The sequence below is a fragment of the Capra hircus genome, chromosome 26, assembly GCF_001704415.2.
Source record: "Capra hircus breed San Clemente chromosome 26, ASM170441v1, whole genome shotgun sequence".
NCBI lineage: Eukaryota > Metazoa > Chordata > Mammalia > Artiodactyla > Bovidae > Capra > Capra hircus.
The window spans coordinates 33,105,399-33,126,430 of record NC_030833.1 but is presented as its reverse complement, the minus strand read 5'-3'; the positions used below and the strand labels follow the sequence as shown (position 1 = coordinate 33,126,430).

General features: G+C 38.8%; 1 protein-coding gene across 1 annotated transcript in view; it reads right to left on the bottom strand.

Annotated features, from left to right (window-relative positions):
- ARHGAP19 (Rho GTPase activating protein 19) overlaps positions 1-21,032 on the bottom strand; it is a 66,773-nt gene that overhangs the window by 6,001 nt on the left and 39,740 nt on the right. Inside the window, exons 7-11 of the mRNA XM_005698282.3 lie at positions 9,403-9,468; positions 7,906-8,097; positions 5,312-5,410; positions 3,226-3,336; positions 2,619-2,697 (exon numbers count right to left, since the gene is read on the bottom strand). Of these exons, the coding sequence (XP_005698339.1) occupies positions 2,619-2,697; positions 3,226-3,336; positions 5,312-5,410; positions 7,906-8,097; positions 9,403-9,468 (547 nt within the window). The remainder of the gene's footprint in view (positions 1-2,618; positions 2,698-3,225; positions 3,337-5,311; positions 5,411-7,905; positions 8,098-9,402; positions 9,469-21,032) is intronic.

The window sequence follows — 21,032 nt, the reverse complement described above, 5'->3', positions numbered from 1 at the left end:
ATGCACAGGACAGCTCCCCACAGCAAAGAATTATCTGGCTTAAAATGTCAATAGTGCCACCTGAGAAACTTCAGGCTAAATACATGTCTTTGGGAATACACTATTGATTATGATAATAAAATTGCATTATCTTCTTCAAAAAAAATGTGTTCCTTTAATAAAATCAACATCAAAAAAAAATCTAGTACTGTATTCATTGTGTAAAAGAAAGAGATGGCAGGTACTTGGATCTGTGGACCTGGAGACTAGACAGAGTTCAGATCTGGAGCTGCAGGCTGGGGAAAGGGTATCAAACAGAGAACAGAACTGAGCTGCAGAAGTAGACCAAACTGCTAAGGGGACAGGCACGGAGGGGAGGACAGGGACAGGCAGAGCCTTAAGACAGAGCACTGAAAAGACATGAAGAGAGGGAAGGGGAGGCAGACGACAGAAAGGCACTGCAGAGATGGAAAAAAATTAAAGAGGAAGGAGGAGGAGGAGAACAGCGTGAAGTCATGACACCCACAGGTGTTCCCAGACAGAGCAAGCGAGCAAGGAGAAGGTGAAGCGAAAATGCCACTGCCTAGGCCGCAGACAGTGCCTGAAGCCATGAAATTAAAAGACGCTCACTCCTTGGAAGGAAAGTTATGACCAACCTAGATAGCATATTCAAAAGCAGAGACATTACTTTGCCGACTAAGGTCCGTCTAGTCAAGGCTATGGTTTTTCCTGTGGTCATGTATGGATGTGAGAGTTGGACTGTGAAGAAGGCTGAGCGCGGAAGAATTGATGCTTTTGAACTGTGGTGTTGGAGAAGACTCTTGAGAGTCCCTTGGACTGCAAGGAGATCCAACGAGTCCATTCTGAAGGAGATCAGCCCTGGGATTTCTTTGGAGGGAATGATGCTGAAGCTGAAACTCCAGTACTTTGGCCACCTCATGCGAAGAGTTGACTCATTGGAAAAGACTCTGATGCTGGGAAGGATTGGGGGCAGGAGAAGAAGGGGGCGACAGAGGATGAGATGGCTGGATGGCATCACTGACTCCATGGACGCCAGTCTGAGTGAACTCTGGGAGTTGGTGATGGACAGGGAGGACTGGCGTGCTGCGATTCATGGGGTCGCAAAGAGTCAGACACGACTGAGCGACTGAACTGAACTGAAGCCCGTAGGAGGTCATTCATTACCTGTGGGCCTCCACTTTTCTGAACCACTAACATTTTTGAGAATCTTATAAAAACTATATATTCTCTCTTAAAACTTCATCAATAAAACTCCATCAATAATACCAGGAACTTTATTAGAGCCCTTAGAAAGTCCACAGTAAACAGGAAGAATCTTTGCTCTAAAACTTCTTGGTAAAATATCAAACTAGCTTATTTTTTAATGCATTTCTTTCTTCCAAAAGTAGAGCTGTCGACATAGACAGTATTTCTTGATTATCTTCAAAAATGAAAGCAATAAAAGGTGTAACTACTACAAACAAATGTATCCTTCAAAAATAACTTATGCTTGGTTTGGACTTAGATGATACAAGTAGAAATCTTTAGACACATATACTCCAAACCCTGAACTTGCCTCAGTCAGTCAATTGAGCCTACAAGTCAGAGGCAACAAGGAAAGAAGAGAGAGTTCAGATCATTCATTCAAGGATAAGTAAGAAGACCATACTGAAATCTAATTTCGTAGAAAAGAATAAAGATTCATCTGTAAGGACTGGGCTCTTGTTCTCCTTCTATTGCTTATATCTCAAACAGTAAGTATGCTCGTATTTCAATGGTAAAATGAGCATATCAAACCAGAAATTACTTCATCTGCCATGCAAGCCTTATAGAACCAGACCACGTCTTGCCCAGTTTTCCTTAGTAACAATTACTACTGTCTGTTAATGCTTTAACAATCACAATGTGCTTTCAAAACATTCTTTTAATTGAGACTCATTAGAAATCTAAGAAGCAGATACAGCTGTTAATATTATCTCCATTTTTGGAGGAGAAAGTGGGTTGAGAGGGAGTGGCTGGTCCTAACCACAGATCCCCTGGCCTTTCCAGTGAGCCATGTGGCTTCCTCAGAGAAAAGCGCAGCAGTCAGTGCCCTCCATCGGCTGAGCCTTGGGCCATCAGCAGTCTCAGCACTAAATTATCCTTTTTACCCTAAATATCCTTAAAAACATGTTGTATGATCTGATTTCCGAGTCCTTTAGCACGAGCTCTTTATTTGGAAAGCCTAATTGAATAAACAAAGCTAAAGTCTACACAGAAAAACAACACAATTGTTCCATGTTTGCTGAGCACCTTCTCAGCACTCCTGTACTTGGTTTCACAAGTTAGTTTACACTTGCTTTTAATTTGCTTAACAAGTACTCTTAAAATATCCTTCCCATGTGTCCTGTCTGTCTGAGGATTCAGGAACCCTGCGGGTCTGTGTTCACAGCTCTGCCCTCAGCACCTGGGACAGTTCTGAGTAGATGTTCAGTAACCATCTGCTACATGAACTCCAGGGTAAGGACCCAGCCTTGTAATTTTTACATTACTTCTAACTACCACCATACCACACTAGGAATTCAAAACCTGCTACTGACTGACTAGATGCGGAAAGGAACTACATTCACTGGGACATGCAGAGTAAGTTCAACCAGTACCTTTTTTCCCCTCTTTCTTCCCCTCAGGCCATTTCAGTCTTGTTGGTGTCATCAGGACAGCTGGAGAGCCAGAAAATAACTGGAACGAGAAAATTTTAGAGTGGCTTAAATGTCCTAATGTCATTCCTATAAACAGATTTTGCTGACAGAGGAATTATTTACTTGTTCAATTTCAATATGAAGAGTTTTACCAACATATTCATATCTCATTAATCTAACTGTTTTATTGCTGGCTTAATGAAGAAGCCATTCCTGGAGGGATGGCTCCATGGCTAATGCAGTGCCAAGCAGGCCTGACTCAAATGTTGCCCACCCTGTGGAGCCTCCCAGTAAGCACTGCTCCCTCCAGGACTGTGTGTGCGGAGCTATTTCACTGCACTGGTCATTGCTGCCTATAGCTGGCTATGTCCTCCCCGAACTTGAAATGTGTTTGTTGACTGAATCAACGAAAGCCTACAGAAAGAAGACAATCAGCATAAATGAAAAGAGCAAGAAAAAAGGCTGAAAGGCCCAAAGAAACACAGTAAAACAAATGACGGCGTGTCAATTTTCTCCTGTTCCACAGATGAACACATACAAAGAAAAAGTACAAAAAGCTGTATCTTACTAAGTTCATATTTTCCTTGCTGGCTCTGTTCGATTCACCCATGGCTACAGAATCCGGAGGAGGGTACTTGTTTTTCTTTTCTGACATCATCTGATTTCCCAGGACCTTCCGCTGATTTAGGAAAAGAAAATATTTGATTTATAAACAGCTACTATATCTGTATTATATATACCTATGCTGGCCTTCAAAACTACAGTTTCTTAAGTTAAAAAATCTCAGCTCTCTGATAAAGTCCCACAGGCATCTTACACGAGAGGTCAAAGCATGTTACTAAAATTGCCTTTCTTTAGGTGATCACTATTCCTTTAGTCCTCTATCTAAAGGACCGAAATGTTAAAAGAAACTTTATAGTTGATTTAAACCAATCAATATGGGCCCATTACAATATTTCTGAGGCCATAAAAGAAATGCCAGTTACCTACCAGTATAATTTTTTCCCTAAAGACATGTCTCTGGCAGCTTTTAAGAGTCCCTCCTCCCCTCCCTACTAAGAGACACTTAACACAGGGCCCACTCTAAGATTTTGCTTCCCTGTCATGTCTTCCTCACACAGGATTGGAAAATTCGGAAAAATTCTCTAAGAGCTCCTATTATAACCACAGAGGATACGGGCCTTCTTAAAAAGGTCCTGTGACTATACTGACATTCAACGCAAGACTAAAAACCCTTTGATCTCTGAACAGCTTAGAAGCTGATGTAACCTACTGTAACAGCCGACAGTGACAATTCTACCATCTTTGAAGAAATCCTCTCTTTCTTCTCCTTAGAGAATAAATTTGAATTCCAAAAAAGGAACATATCAAAACTAGAACATTAAACTTTACAATATAAACATCAGTAGGAATATTCTGATGCAATAAATCATTTACATAAGAGGAATTTTGGAGGAAAAAAGTCTAGTCAAAAAAAGATATCAAAGCAGGAAAGAAATCAAATAGCTAAAACACAGAATTGCTGGATAAATAAGGCCAGTCCATCTTCCTTTCAGAAGTCAGATAAGCTGAATAGGGGAGGCCAGGAGTCATAGGACTAGCTATAAAGCTTCCACTGAATTTTTAACAGACCTTTCACTATTCCTTTGCTGTCAAGCAGAAACCTACATCTATTATTAGCTTGAAAGTCTCCTCATTTACAATGAAAACACTTAATCCTTCTGTCCTACAAAACTTGTTAACACTGTGTCTAAATTATTGTTCTGAAATGTTTTCTCCTGATAGAATTATAAGCTCTTTTATAATTCTAAAGTTTTAAATTCTCTCTCAGTAAAGAAGAGGGCAGATGCCAAGAGAATATTATATTCTTACCTTTCAAGCAACAATTAGCAATACTTCTAGAACCAACAGCAGAAGAGCTCGCTATGAAGAAAAAACTATACCCATCTAACTTCAGTTAAAGGAACATTTGTTAGACTAACACAGAGAAACATTTATTTAACTATTACTTTTCTAATTACAACCATCTCTACAGCCAAGAAGAATGACAGACCTTCCTTGGCTTCTTTACGCCTGGAGATCTGAACCCCCATAACCAGCTATCTACTCCCACCTGCTGGTAATATCCCTTAGTTACAAGTTCAGATCATCCACGCGAAGACCGGAGTAAACTGAATATACAATCATGGCAGCAACAGCACAGAAGTATATGTTGCATTTGTTTTAAAAACAAGATTTTTAATGAAGTTTTAGATGAAGAAAAGAAAACAACTGATCAAAATTTGGGGTTTACCTAAAAGCCACTAGGCTATCAGAAAATCTATTTCTAGTGTCTGTCAACTTTTTCACTTCTCCTTAACTTCAGCAACCAGCACAGTAAATCAGGAAATGTCTGTCCTTAGCCCCAGAAGACAGCAAAGGACCTTTATTTCTCTTACCCCTTACTTCTCAAATCACAGAGTCCCTTCTCTGATTTGAAACACAGCAGAACGCTTTGAAAATTGAAAGCATTTCCAAATTCTATCCTTTTCTCTTTATAAGTGAACCCTTTATAGAACCCCAAAGAATGGAGTAAAACTGTTTATGCCTAAGAAGAGCCAGACTGTTAAATTTTCTCACGATCAACGTTGAAAATGACAGCACAGCATGCCTACCTTAATGAGGCCACTGAAGGACCGAGAGCGAGCCCTTTTCCGCGCCGGGGGAGTAGAAGGCTCGCGTCCCGGTGTCTGGGTCCCAGAATGCTTATTAAACTAGAAGCAAACATCGAGAACATTTTGTTACAGTCTCCCATCAAGAGACAGCATTCTGTGACAATTAATAACTAAATGTAAATACCCAGAGACGTCCAGGAATAAGTGAATGTGTACATACATGGATTAGTAGGCTGGCAAGCAAATCACAAAGGCAGAAATTATGCCACCAAGAAGTCATATTTTATTAAATTAGCCTGAGGGTAACTTAAATACTACATACCCCAAAGCAATCAAATTGGAATCAGATCAAGCTTCTAGAATTAGATCTAACCACCAGTTTACAGCAAATACAGAGGACTAAGGAACATCTTAAATACCACAGGAATGCAATCAGCAAAATCCTGACTGTGGGAGACAAACAATCTGCTTTCTTCCACAAATAAAGTGCAAAGAGAGCGGGAGGATGTGTGTCTGTGTGTTTAAATGCAATGTGCTATCTGGACTGGCCTCTAGAACAGAAAAACGATGTTAGTGTTAAAACTGGTAACATCCAAATAAAGTCTGCAATGTTAATAGTAATGTACTAATGTTAACTGCTTAGTTTTGACAACTAAGGCGGAACATTAGTTAACATTAGAAGGAACTAGGTGAAAGGTATGTGGGAATTCTGTACTATCTTTGCAATTTTTCTCCAAATCTAAATTATTTCAAATTTAAAAGTTTAGTCAAACAAACAAGCTTCAGCAATTTTTAGGGAGGAAAAAAAACAGGAAGGGGAGAGAAGGGACCTATGTATTAAAAGAAACCTAGTAGCTGTATCAGCTTCCCCCAGAGAATGCATACCCTTTGGTCATGCCACTTCTAGGAAATAATCTGTAAAGAGAATACTTATGAACAAAAATGTATAAAGTTAAAAAATGCCTAACTTCCCCAATATGTGCAGCAGAGGACAAACTATATATGTATCAGGTTACAGACAATGAAACATACAAGCATTAAAAATGCTCATAGACTTTTAATGACATGGGAAATGTTCTGATATAATGTTACATGAAAAGGGTAGGGTATTTTAAAAATGGAATATATGTTTTTACCTCAACTAAGCAAAAAAAAATATGAAATATATATTCATGGAAAGAAATACAAGAAGGAAATACTCCAAAATGTCACCAGTAGATTATAGATGATTTTTAACTTCTTCTTGACACTCTTCTGGAGACTGCAATATTTCTGCAAGTGAGTATTCATTATTTTTATAATGATGGAGAATAGTAAAATTATAGTTTTTTTCCAAAAATAAATGGCAATATTTTAAATGCAGGCAAGGAGTGTACAAGCATGCATGAGAAAACACTTATGCTATAATGGTTAATGAAAAAGGGAGAAATGAAAGTATATGACATGATCATAACTATGTCAAAATATATCCATAGGAAACAGACTGAAAGAATATCCAATATGTAAACACTGGTAGGATGAGTGATTTATTTTCTTTTAATCCTTCACTATAATCTTCCAGTTTTCTAAGAAGAGCAAAACTAATGCTAGCTTTTCCCTTTGTATTATCTTTGACCTCAGTCTTCTTGATGAGAGAAGTCATTTACACTTGTCCTACCTGAATTACTGGCTTAGTTTCTACCAAGAATTAAACCACAAAACTGCTTCAAATCTGTAGTATTACTCAGCAATAAAATTCCAGTCACAGCACAATTTGCTAGATCTCAAAGTGACTTCAAAGAGACTGACAGAAAAATTTCTCTTAAAGGACTTTGTCAACTGTTAAGAACAGCTCAGTTCAACATTTTTGGAGCACTTGTTTTTGTCTGGCCCCATGCTTGAGATAAACTAAAAAAAATAAAAATAAAAACACAGACTCATCCCTCAAGACGGTCCCAGTTGAATAAGAATTCAAGAGGCTGACCTTGCCTGTTTAGCTAAAATTCAGGAAGGGTTGAGACAAAACAAATTTCCTGAGAAAGAAACTAACCATGTCATCAGTATTTACACTGTGAGACTCAAGATGGCAAATAAGAGACCTAATTTTGCTCCCAAGGCTCTAAAATAAACAAACTTAGCCACTTGAACTTCTATTTTTAGTATCAGACTAGGCTCTTGATTTCATGTTTTCTAACTGCAAACAACTTACTGGCGAGAGCTACCACTTCTGTCCTGCTACGTCAGCCACTTTACATAGATTCTCTCTAATCTGTACAACCACGGAACAGGGGCATTACAATACCAATAAGAAGATGAAATTCAGAAAGACTGGGTTATTTGCCAGACTTAAATGTCGTATATGACCAAGTTAGAAAAACCAACCACACTGGATCCTTCTGTTTACTCAAGAAATCCAAGAGCCTGCACCTCTTTCCCTAGTGGGGCAGCAGACAGAGATCACCATGGAGGTTCCATAGACAAGTCTGTTTTCTTGACTAAACCAAAGCTTGGACCAGTAAAAGACAAAAATTAAATGAAATTGTTCGTACTATTCCCTAGTGATTCTACAGGCAAAAATCACATCGCTAAAGCCATTATCTCCCTGCCTTTGGCACCTGTCTGATGAGCTGTTTCTTCTTTGCCGACTCTGGCATATTGTGGACGTGTTGGAACAGTTCTCTTAGTGCCTCTTCCGTACGCTGCTGGGTCTCCTCCTGATGAGAGCAGAAATCTACCCGGTTCCATTTTTGAGATCTTGCCAGTTGGAAAGACCTGGTATGACATGAAGCTATCAGATCAAGATCATCCTATGGAAAATTTAAAAGAAAAGGGAATTAACATATCTTGCCAGACATATTTGTTTCCAGATTCCCACAACCCTGGAAGAAAAAAAAAGGGAGGGTGAGATGTGGGGTACATCTCAGATGTAGGAACAAGAAAAACCTAAATACTATCATCAGATAAAGAGAAACCTACAATTAAAGACTGTATCAATAGCCTACTCCCATGACCTGCCCAGAAAACCTAAATCCATTTAGAATATTGCCATCAAAAAATATATTTATATAATAGTCCACTATTCAGAGCATCTTTTAATCTCATATTTCTCACTGTTATCCTATGGGTTAAGCAGGGAAAGTGTCATTATTACCATTTCACTGAAGTAAAAACTGAAGTTAAGTTGTAGGCTTAAAGTCATCTAGATACTAAAGTGGCAGACCCATCCTGGAGACCAGATTCACTGGGTCTTGGCTGGCGCTCTTTCCCACACACGACAATATGTGATAACTACACAGCAATAGCAGAGAAGTAAAAACAACTTTCTAAGAAAAACCACACTCCAGTTAAACTAGTTAAAATAAAATACTGTTTTCCTGGTCACACCAAATATTTGCTGAATGAGAGGTAGAAACCAACAGGAGCAGGAAAAAAAACATAAGATGACAGCTTAAAGTTTCTAATCAAGACAGACTAAACAGAAATTATCAAAAAGTGCTTGTGACATTTTTTTAACTTCTCACTTTTAAAGCTCAATAATCATATGTAATCTTGTTAATAGGAGAAGGCAATGGCACCCCACTCCAGTACTCTTGCCTGGAAAATCCCATGGACGGAGGAGCCTGGTGGGCTGCAGTCCATGGGGTTGCAAAGAGTCGGAAACGACTGAGCGAATTCACTTTCACTTTTCACTTTCATGCATTGGAGAAGGAAATGGTAGCCCACTCCAGTGTTCTTGCCTGGAGAATCTCAGGGACTGCGGAGCCTGGTGGGCTGCTGTCTCTGGGGTCACACAGAGTCGGACACGACTAAAGCAACTTAGCAGCACCAACAGCAATATTGTTAATAAGCATCACACATTTGCTTTCTAACCTCATACAGTCTTAGGTCTTTTAGACATTTCAGTGTTACCTTACCAAGGAACTTGAAAGAATGTCTTAAATAAAAATGCACTTTTGTAGCTAAAAATATTTAAGACATTTGCTATTTACAAACTTTTCTTATACATTTTATTTTCCTATGTCTTCACGTTGATTCTGTGCTTTGTTTTAAATCTCCACTTATCTTAATTGGCTCTCTCCTTGTTTGGGCCAAGAGCAATTTTCTATTCTTACCTTTGATGCTTGAGTTCTGGAACCCAAATAGTGCGATCTGGCACATTCCCGAATATAAGTAGGAGCCTGGGCAGGACATAAAAGAAAATCAGGAACAAACGGTTAGCAGTATCTAAAATTCTTGCAGATCATGAGGACAGTGGTTCTTAAAATGATCTGACTGACAGATTACTCTAGAAAAACGAAAGATCCTCAAAATGCCCTATTTCATAGTTTCACTTCTCTTGCGACCAAAAAGATAGCTCAAGAAATCTAACAGGAACATTGTGAGAAGACACGGCCATAGTTTTAAAAATCATATACGGCACCTATGTGTGTGTATAATTCTTTTCAAATGAACCAAAACAGACATCTGTAGTAATGTATATACTTACAAAAACTTCCCCCAAATCCTTACAAATTTCAAGTGGTCCCTAAATCACATTTCAGAAACACTGTATAGAAAATACCATTTTGAATTACTGTGGCGTACAACAGAAAAGGAATAATTTAGCTTACTGATATACTACTCAGAATCCTCTGGTCAGTACCCTGAAACGGTGCTAGTAGAAGAATTAAATAATACAACCAGGACAGAAGAGAATCTGGCAGCATCTAAAAAAAATTGCGTTTTCATTTATCCTTTAAAACCAAAAATTTCACTTCTGAAAACCTATCCTGAAGATATAACTCCAAAAATACAAAACATACTTGCATAAAATTAATAGACACAACCAGATGTCTATTAATAGGAAGTTGGTTGAATAAGCTTTTATTAATATAATCCATACAATGAAGTGCTATGCAGTAGTTAAAAAGGAGAGAAGGGAGGGAGGGAAGAAACACTTTATGAACTCATATGAGTCTTTCCAGGACGTGCTGTTGAGTGGAAAAGTTACACATATAAAGTACTTGAGTGAGAAAGAAGAGGAAACAAGAGTATACACATATATATACAGTAGAGTCAGACACCACTGAGCGACTAAACTGAACTGATATAGTAATACGTTTTTACAAAACGAAACACTAAGAAAGTAAACCAGAAAATAATGAAAATGGTTAGGAAAAGAACTCAAATTTCTCTAAGTATACTTTTCTAAGAAGTTTTGAATTTTGAACCATGTAAACATACCACAGTTTCAAAAAAATAAATCCAAAAGAAAAAAAAGCAAGCCCTAAAAACAACCCTACTCAACCCTGTTTTGAGTAACAACAAAACAAGCATATCTGTACATCAAATTGACAATGTAAGCATAGCCAGACATCCTGGAATGTGAAGTTAATGGGCCTTAGAAAGCATCACTACAAACAAAGCTAGTGGAGGTGATGGAATTCCAGTTGAGCCATTTCAAATCCTGAAAGATGATGCTGTGAAAGTGCTGCACTCAATATGTCAGCATATTTGGGAAACTCAGCAGTGGCCAGGACTCAGGACTGGAAAAGGTCAGTTTTCATTCCAATCTCAAAGAAAGGCAATGTCAAAGAACACTCAAACTACCGCACAATTGCACTCATCTCACATGCTCGTAAAGTAATACTCAAAATTCTCCAAGCCAGGCTTCGGCAATATGTGAACCGTGAACTTCCAGATGTTCAAGCTGGTTTTAGAAAAGGCAGAGGAACCAGAGATCAAATTGCCAACATCTGCTGGATCATGGAAAAAGCAAAAGAGTTCCAGGAAAACATCTATTTCTGCTTTATCGACTATGCCAAAGCCTTTGACTGTGTGGATCACAATAAACTGTGGAAAATTCTGAAAGAGATGGGAATACCAGACCACCTGACCTACCTCTTGAGAAACCTATATCCAGGTCAGGAAGCAACAGTTAGAACTGGACATGGAACAACAGACTGGTTCCAAATAGGAAAAGGAGTATGTCAAGGCTATATATTGTTACCCTGCTTATTTAACTTCTATGCAGAGTACATCATAAGAAATGCTGGGCTGGAAGAAGCACAAGCTGGAATCAAGATTGCCGGAAGAAATATCAATAACCTCAGATATGCAGACGACACCACCCTTATGGAAGAAAGTGAAGAGGAACTAAAAAGCCTCTTGTTGAAAGTGAAAGAGGGGAATGAAAAAGTTGGCTTAAAGCTCAACATTCAGAAAATGAAGATCATGGCATCTGGTCCCATCACTTCATGGGAATAGATGGGGAAACAGTGGAAACAGTGGCTGACTTGTGACTGCAGCCATGAAATTAAAAGACGCTTACTCCTTGGAAGAAAAGTTATGACCAACCTAGATAGCATATTGAAAAGCAAGAGACATTACTTGGCCAACAAAGGTCCATCTAGTCAAGGCTATGGTTTTTCCAGTAGTCATGTATGGATGTGAGAGTTGGACTGTGAAGAAAGCTGAGTGCCAAAGAATTGATGCTTTTGAACTGTGGTGTTGGAAAAGGCTTTTGAGAGTCCCTTGGACTGCAAGGAGATCCAACCAGTCCATTCTGAAGGAGATCAGTCCTGGGTGTTCTTTGGAAGGAATGATGCTAAAGCTGAAACTCCAGTACTTTGGCCACCTCATGCAAAAACTTGACTCATTGGAAAAGACTCTGATGCTGGGAGGGATTGGGGGCAAGAGGAAAAGGGGACGACAGAGGATGAGATGGCTGGATGGCATCACCAACTCGATGGATGTGAGTTTGAGTGAACTCCGGGAATTGGTGATGGACAGAGAGGCCTGGCATGCTGCAATTCATGGGGTCACAAAGAGTTGGACACAACTGAGCGACTGAACTGAACTGAACTGAAGCATAGAGAAAGGAACTATTCCACCAACTTTCAAAAACTGTATTCTGTTCCATTGATCTATATGTCTGTCTTTGTGCCAGTACCATACTGTCTTGATGACTGTGGCTTTGTAGTAGAGCCTGAAGTCAGGCAAGTTGATTCCTCCAGTTCCATTCTTCTTTCTCAAGATTGCTTTGGCTATTCGAGGTTTTTTGTATTTCCATACAAATCTTGAAATTATTTGTTCTAGTTCTGTGAAAAATGTGGCTGGTAGCTTGATAGGGATTGCATTGAATTTGTAAATTGCTTTGGGTAGTATACTCATTTTCACTATATTGATTCTTCCAATCCATGAACATGGTATATTTCTCCATCTATTAGTGTCCTCTTTGATTTCTTTCATCAGTGTTTTATAGTTTTCTATATATAGGTCTTTAGTTTCTTTAGGTAGATATATTCCTAAGTATTTTATTCTTTTCGTTGCAATGGTGAATGGAATTGTTTCCTTAATTTCTTTTTCTACTTTCTCATTATTCGTGTATAGGAATGCAAGGGATTTCTGTGTGTTGATTTTATATCCTGCAACTTTACTATATTCATTGATTAGCTCTAGTAATTTTCTGGTGGAGTCTTTAGGGTTTTCCATGTAGAGGATCATGTCATCAGCAAACAGTGAGAGTTTTACTTCTTCTTTTCCAATTTGGATTCCTTTGATTTCTTTTTCTGCTCTGATTGCTGTGGCCAAAACTTCCAGAACTATGTTGAATAGTAGCGGTGAAAGTGGACACCCTTGTCTTGTTCCTGACTTTAGGGGAAATGCTTTCAATTTTTCACCATTGAGGATAATGTTTGCTGTGGGTCTGTCATATATAGCTTTTATTATGTTGAGGTATGTTCCTTCTATTCCTGCTTTCTGGAGAGTTTTTATCATAAATGGATGTTGAATTTTGTCAAAGGCCTTCTCTGCATCTATTGAGATAATCATATGGTTTTTATTTTTCAATTTGTTAATGTGGTGAATTACATTGATTGATTTGCGGATATTGAAGAATCCTTGCATCCCTGGGATAAAGCCCACTTGGTCATGGTGTATGATCTTTTTAATGTGTTGTTGGATTCTGATTGCTAGAATTTTGTTGAGGATTTTTGCATCTATGTTCATCAGTGATATTGGCCTGTAGTTTTCCTTTTTTGTGACGTAAATGCTGGAGAGGGTGTGGAGAAAAGGGAACCCTCCTACACTGTTGGTGGGAATGCAAACTAGTACAGCCACTATGGAGAACAGTGTGGAGATTCCTTAAAAAATCGCAAATAGAACTACCTTATGACCCAGCAATCCCACTTCTGGGCATACACACCGAGGAAACCAGAATTGAAAGAGACACATGTACCCCAATGTTCATCGCAGCACTGTTTACAATAGCCAGGACATGGAAACAACCTAGATGTCCATCAGCAGATGAATGGATAAGAAAGCTGTGGTACATATACACAATGGAGTATTACTCAGCCATTAAAAAGAATTCATTTGAATCAGTTCTGATGAGATGGGTGAAACTGGAGCCAATTATACAGAGTGAAGTAAGCCAGAAAGAAAAACACCAATACAGTATACTAACACATATATATGGAATTTAGGAAGATGGCAATGACGACCCTGTATGCAAGACAGGAAAAAAGACACAGATGTGTATAACGGACTTTTGGACTCAGAGGGAGAGGGAGAGGGTGGGATGATTTGGGAGAATGGGAATTATAACATGTATACTGTCATGTAAGAATTGAATCGCCAGTCCATGTCTGACATAGGGTGCAGCTTGCTTGGGGCTGGTGCATGGGGATGACCCAGAGAGATGTTGTGGGGAGGAAGGTGGGAGGGGGGTTCAAGTTTGGGAATGCATGTAAGAATTAAAGATTTTAAAATTTAAAAAAAAAATTAAAAAAAAAAAAAATAAACATAAATATTTCAGTAAGTACTCCTATCTATTTAAAATATTTTAAAAATATGACCATTCAAAGGAAAAGAATTAATGGAATTAGTAATGTTTACTGCTTCAAGAAGACATTCTTAAGCAAAATCATTTTTTTTAACTGTGAAGATGTGTGGTAAAGATTATATGAATATGAGTGCAACTGCGGGCCACCATTTTCTTTCATGTCAGGAAACCAGACATTTCATCTTCTGTGGTTGTTATAACATCAGCCTGAATATCAACATGAAAACTAATCAGTAATATTATCATACTATTATAAAAATAGTTTTGACTTTGTGGACCCCTTGAGAGAGAGTCAGCTCCCCCAGTAGGTCATGTACTATACAGTGAGGACTGTTGGTACAGTTAAAGCCGATTTAATATATTTGTGTGTGTATATGTATATGTATTGATGTTTAATATTTGACCCACAAATAAAGATATCTTTCTTCAGTATTCAAAAAAAAAAAAAAAAAAAACTGTATTCTGACTATACAGTATACAGCCTAGTAAGATATAGTCAAGGGAAATGGAACTGTAAGGAAATCTTTAACTTCAATCAGCAGATATACAGAAGTTTATTATTAGTAGTAATAGTTGCATTATTTTGAAACTAATTTGTTATATTGCAGGATAAAACAAATAACATATATAAATGCTAGAATTTGCAATGTAAAAATTTATATAAGTATAAAGTAAAAGAAGTCAAGGAAAAAAAAAAAGCTCTGTAGTATTAAATCTGAATTGGAAATACTACTGTGAACTAGGGCTTCCCTGGTGGCTCAGAGGTTAAAGCATCTGCCTGCAATGTGGGAGACCCAAGTTCAATCCCTGGGTCGGGGAGATCCCCAGGAGAAGGAAATGGCAACCCACTCCAATATTCTTGCCTGGAGAATCCCATGGAGGGAGGAGCCTGGCAGGCTACAATCCACAGGGTCGCAAAGAGTCGGACACAACTGAGCTACTTCACTTTCACTATGAAATAATGATTTCCTTTAAAACAAATTTTTGATCTACTTCCTTGCCTTCAAAGAGCCTAGAAGCAATGTCACCCAAGAAACAATAAATAGGTACCCCCAGTGTCAGTGGAATAATCTAAGACTCCCTGAAGAAAATAATTGATTCCAGGCCCAGGGCAGAGCAAGTACAAAGTAAGCTGGGGACATTTATGCCAGAATGGAAACACTCAAAGACTAATGGAGTCCTGTCAAAAAGACACAGCAGGAAGCAGCTTGCAAGGGCTATTATGGGCCAAATTCAGTACAATTTGAATATCAAAATTAACAATAGAAATTGACTAACACTTTGAATAACTAAAAATCCATGAGTCTACAGAGACTCATAAAAACAGAAAATAAGAGGGGACTTCCCTGGAGGTCCAGTGACAGGGACACAGGTTCAATCCCTAGTTGGGGAACTAAGACCCCACATGCCACATGCTGTGGCCAAAAAATAAAATTAATTTTTTTAAATAAGAGAGAAGAAAAGCTCTTGTCCAAAGATGAAAGTCAGCTAATAAAGATTAAATAATAGATTTAGAAAATCACTATTTCGTAATATCCAATATAGTTACAGATGCCAGCAGGATTATCAGTGGATGCTAAAACCATTATACTCGGTGATCACCCTGCAGGTGACTTACTAACTGCCAAGGGGAAAATGCACCTTGCTAATTGAGATGTGGCAGCAATTAGCAGAACTAGCACCACTAAGACAATCTGACATTCTGCGCCTCCTAATGTGATACAATGTGATGCAGTATGTTGTACACAAATATCACCTATGAATCTTTGCCAAAAATGCTTAATCTGAATCAAATCAAGCCTCTAGACCCAACTTGTGGTTTATAGGAGCCACGGAGAAAGGGATAAAGGATAAAGGAACAAGCTAAACAACCCTGAGAAAACAATAAGACAAATTTAGAATAGTGAATATTCTGTAACACAATAGGCCTGAATACTTCAACAAATCAATGACATAAAGAAAAAGGGCAGTGATTATTCTAGATTTAAAGTGACATAATAAAGCAAAACATAAGCCTTGATTAGTTTATGTTTTTAAAAAAAGGAACTATGAAATACATTTTTAGGACAGCTGGTGAAATTTGAATATGAAGTGAATATTAGCTGATATGAAATTGTTATAAATTCTCTTAGGTGTGATAATGACACTGTGAATATTAGGAGAATATTCGCATTCTTAGGAGATATATGCCTTTTCTTAATTGGTACTTCTGTATTACTATTTGACTTTTTTCTTTGCTTTTTATTTTTTGAATTATGAAAAAATGATAATATATTTATATACTTAGAAAACAGAGCCAAGTTACATATAGTTCTACTATATATTACAATTATTTGGGTGTGTTAGATAAATTAAGATTCTCAGTTGGAGTTTCAATAGCAAACGCTCAAAATTTAATACAATGAATAGACAGAAGAGTGGAGGGATATAGTCATGCTTAAGTTTTAAAGGACAAAACACCATGTCAGTGATTCAGCCAAAAAATAAAAAAATAAAAAGCATGAAATAAAGAGATAAAGCAAACATGCCAAATGGTGACATTCATTGAATCTGAGAGTTTTATTTCAATCTTTCAACTTTTCTCTATATTTGAAAAACTTCATAATGAAGTTTTCAAAAAAAAGAGTCTCACGACAAAGACATTATGTAATCTAGTTTAATTTTTCCCTTGGTAAACTACAGAAGAGGGCCAAAGGAAATTTCCTCCAAACAAGACTATGATAGCCCACATCACCTATTTTAAAACTTCATTAAAAAAAAAAACCACAGGACTTCCCTGATGGCCTGGTGGTTAAGAATCCAACTGCCAATGCAGGGGACAGGGGTTTGAACCCTGCCCCAGGAAGAGTCTACGTGCCATGGAACAGCTAAGCCTGAGTGCCACAACTATTGCACCTGGGCTCTCGGGCCTGGCAGCTGCAGCCACTGAGCCTGTGCGCCGCCACTGCTGAGGCCCAAGCGCCCGTGGTCCTGTGCGCTGCAAAGAGAGAAGCCGTCACAACGAGAAGCCAGGGCACCCCAACGAAAAGCAGTCCCTGCTCACCACAACTAGAGAAAAACCCACACAGAGCAGCAAAGATATGGCAGAGCCAAAAATAAACAGATAATTTAAAAATCTTAAGAAACATAAAAACCATTGCCCCAAAAGGATACTATGAGCTGAAGGGATACTCAGAAAGCGAATCAAAAGTAATCAAAAGTAGATGGGTTTAAATGAAAATCCGAGGGTCTGAGGTATTTTACAGTTCACAGGAAAACAACAAAAGGCCAGTTCATATAAAATGGGGATTGGCCTTAACTGTGTGTGTGTGCGTGTGCGTGTGCGTGTGCGTGTGCGTGTGTATATATCATAATTCCTGAGAAAAGATGTGGTGACTCCTACTGAGAAGAGAGAAAATCAGACTGGGTCAGATGGACTTATAATAGTAGAAGACAGAACTTCAAGTAGTTAGGAATAATTTTAGGTGAAAAAATACAAAGTACACAGAATGAAATAACAAAGAATCTGAGGATTAAGAGATAAACAGTCCACCCAAGGAACCTGAGAACAAAAAGACAGAAAAACAGAAGACGAACAATCTGGGGTAAAGCAAGACCTCTCAGAATATAGAGCGCACAGAATAATCAACCATTTTTCATCCAGGGAAAAGCTCAAGGAAGAACCTACTGAGCCGAAGCGGTGAAGCAGGTGCCCACAAGGACAACAGTTCTGACTCAAATCCAAAGATAAAAGTTCTAAAACCAAAACAAATCACACACACAAAAAGAAAGACAGAAAGAAAAGACAGTCTTTGTCTCCTTTAGAGATCAACAGAGGCTCAAAGAGTGCTCACACTAGCCTAGAAACAAAGATAAATAGTGAATAAGAATCAAAATCCCAAGGATGAGACGCTAAACGAGAGATCTACAGAAAGGAAAAGCAAAACTAGACACTGTTTGAAAGAATGCAATAATTAGAACTTGTACCAAGCCAAAGAGTCCAAAATGCAGTACTGGGATGCAACCTCAAAAACGACAGAATGATCTCTGTTCGTTTCTAAGGCAAACCATTCAATGTCACAGTAATCCAAGTCTATGCACTGACCAGTAATGCTGAAGAAGCTGATGTTGAACAGTTCTATGAGACCTACAAGACCTTTTAGAACTAACATCCAAAAAAGATGTCCTTTTCATTATAGGGGACTGGAATGCAAAAGCAGGAAGTCAAGAAACACCTGAAGTAACAGGCAAATATGGCCTTGGAGTACAGAATGAAGCATGGCAAAGTCTAACAGAGTTTTGCCAAGAGAACGCACTGGTCATAGCAAACACCCTCTTCCGACAACACAGGAGAAGATTCTACACATGGACATCACCAGATGGTCAACACTGAAATTAAACAGATCACATTTTTTGCACCCAAAGATGGAGAAGCTCTATACAGTCAGCAAAAACAAGACCGGGAGCTGACTGTGGCTCAGATCATGAACTCCTTATTGCCAAATTCAGACTTAAATTGAAGAAAGTAGGAAAAACCACTAGACCATTCAGGTATGACCTAATCAAATCCCTTATGATTATACAGTAGAAGTGAGAAATAGATTTAAGGGCCTAGATCTGATAGACAGAGTACCTAATGAACTATGGACAGAGGTTTGTGACATTGTACAGGAGACAGGGATCAAGACCATCCCCAAGAAAAAGAAATGCAAAAACACAAAACGGCTGTCTGAGGAGGCCTTACAAATAGCTGTGAAAAGAAGACAAGCAAAAAGCAAAGGAGAAAAGGAAAGATAAAAGCATCTGAATGCAGAGTTCCAAAGAATAGCAAGGAGAGATAAGAAAGCCTTTCTCAGTGATCAGTGCAAAGAAATAGAGGAAAACAACAGAATGGGAAAGACTAGAGATCTCTTCAAGAAAATTAGAGATATTAAGGGAACATGTCATGCAAAGATGAGCTCAATAAAAGACAGAAATGGTATGAACCTAACAGAAGCAGAAGCTATTAAGAAGAGGCGGCAAGAATACACAGAAGAACTGTACAAAAAAGATCTTCATGACCCAGATGGTGTGATCACTCACCTAGAGCCAGACATCCTGGAATGTGAAGTCAAGTGGGCCTTAGAAAGCATCACTACAAACAAAGCTAATCGAAGTGATGGAATTCCAACTGAGCTATTTCAAATCCTGAAAGATGATGCTGTGAAAGTGCTACACTCAATACGTCAGCAAATTTGGGAAACTCAGCAGTGGCCACAGGACTGGAAAAGGTCAGTTTTCATTCTAATCCCAAAGAAAGGCAATGCCAAAGAATGTTGAAACTAACACACAATTGCACTCATCTCACACGCTAGTAAAGTAATACTCAAAATTCTCCAAGCCAGGCTTCAGCAATACGTGAACCGTGAACTTCCAGATGTTCAAGCTGGTTTTAGAAAAGGCAGAGGAACCAGAGATCAAATTGCCAACATCCACTGGATCATCAAAAAAGCAAGAGAGTTCCAGAAAAACATCTCTTTCTGCTTTATTGACTATGCCAAAGCCTTTGACTGTGTGGATCACAATAAACTGTGGAAAATTCTGAAAGAGATGGGAACACCAGACCACCTGACCTGCCTCTTGAGAAACCTATATCCAGGTCAGGAAGCAACAGTTAGAACTGGACATGAAACAACAGACTGGTTCCAAACAGGAAAAGGAGTATGTCAAGGCTGTATATTGTCAGCCTGCTTATTTAACTTCTATGCAGAGAACATCATGAGAAATGCTGGGCTGGAAGAAGCACAAGCTGGAATCAAGATTGCTGGGAGAAATATCAATAACCTCAGATATGCAGATGACACCACCCTTACAGCAGAAAGAGCCTCTTGATGAAAGTGAAAGAGGAGAGTGAAAAAGTTGGCTTAAAGCTCAACATTCAGAAAACTAAGATCATGGGCATCCGGCCCCATCACTTCATAGCAAATAGATGAGGCAACAGTGGAAACAGTGACAGACTTTATTTTGGGGGGCTCCAAAATCGCTGCAGATGGTGACACCTTGGCAGGAAAGTTATGACCAACCTAGACAGCATAATCAAAAGCAGAGACATTAGTTTGCCAACAAAGGTCTGTCTAGTCAAAGCTATGGTTTTTCCAGTAGTCATGTATGGATATGAGAGTAGGACTATAAAGAAAGCTAAGCACCAAGGAATTAATGTTTTTGAACTGTAGTGTTAGAGAAGACTCTTGAGGGTCCCTTGGACAGCAAGAATATCCAAGCAGTCAATCCTAAAGGAAATATTCAGTCCTGAATATTCACTGGAAGGACTGATGCTAAAGCTGAAACTCCAATCCTTTGGCCACCTGATGCGAAGAACTGAGTCACTGGAAAAGACCCTGATACCAGTAAAGATTGAAGGTAGGAGAAGGGGACAACAGAGGATGAGATGGTTGGATGGCATCACTGACTCAATGTACATGAGTTTGGGTAAACTTTGGGAGCTGGTGATGGACAGGGAGGCCTGGTGTGCTGCAGTCCATAGGGTAGCAAAGAGTCGGACACGACTGAGCAACTGAACCAAACCAAACTGAACCAAGCCGAATACTGTACTCACGTTTTGTCTCTAGGACTTGTATAATCCGTATTCTATGATCCTCCACAGTGACGTGTTACCTGACACAGTAAAGTAACAGAGACTTTGCTGGTGTGATGAAGTTAGAGACCTTGCAGTGGGAGAGCATCCCAGGTTATCCAAGCAGGGTCACTTATAATCATGATCACATGGGTTCTTAGAATCAGAGAGCTTTTCCCAGCTGTGGTTAGAAGGAAAAATGACTATAGTGGAAGGATCAGAGAGACACAACATTGCTAGCCTTGAAGATGGAGAAGGGGGACTACAAGCCAAGGAATATGGGCGATCTCCAGGAGCTGGAAAAGACAAGGAAACAGATTCTCTGC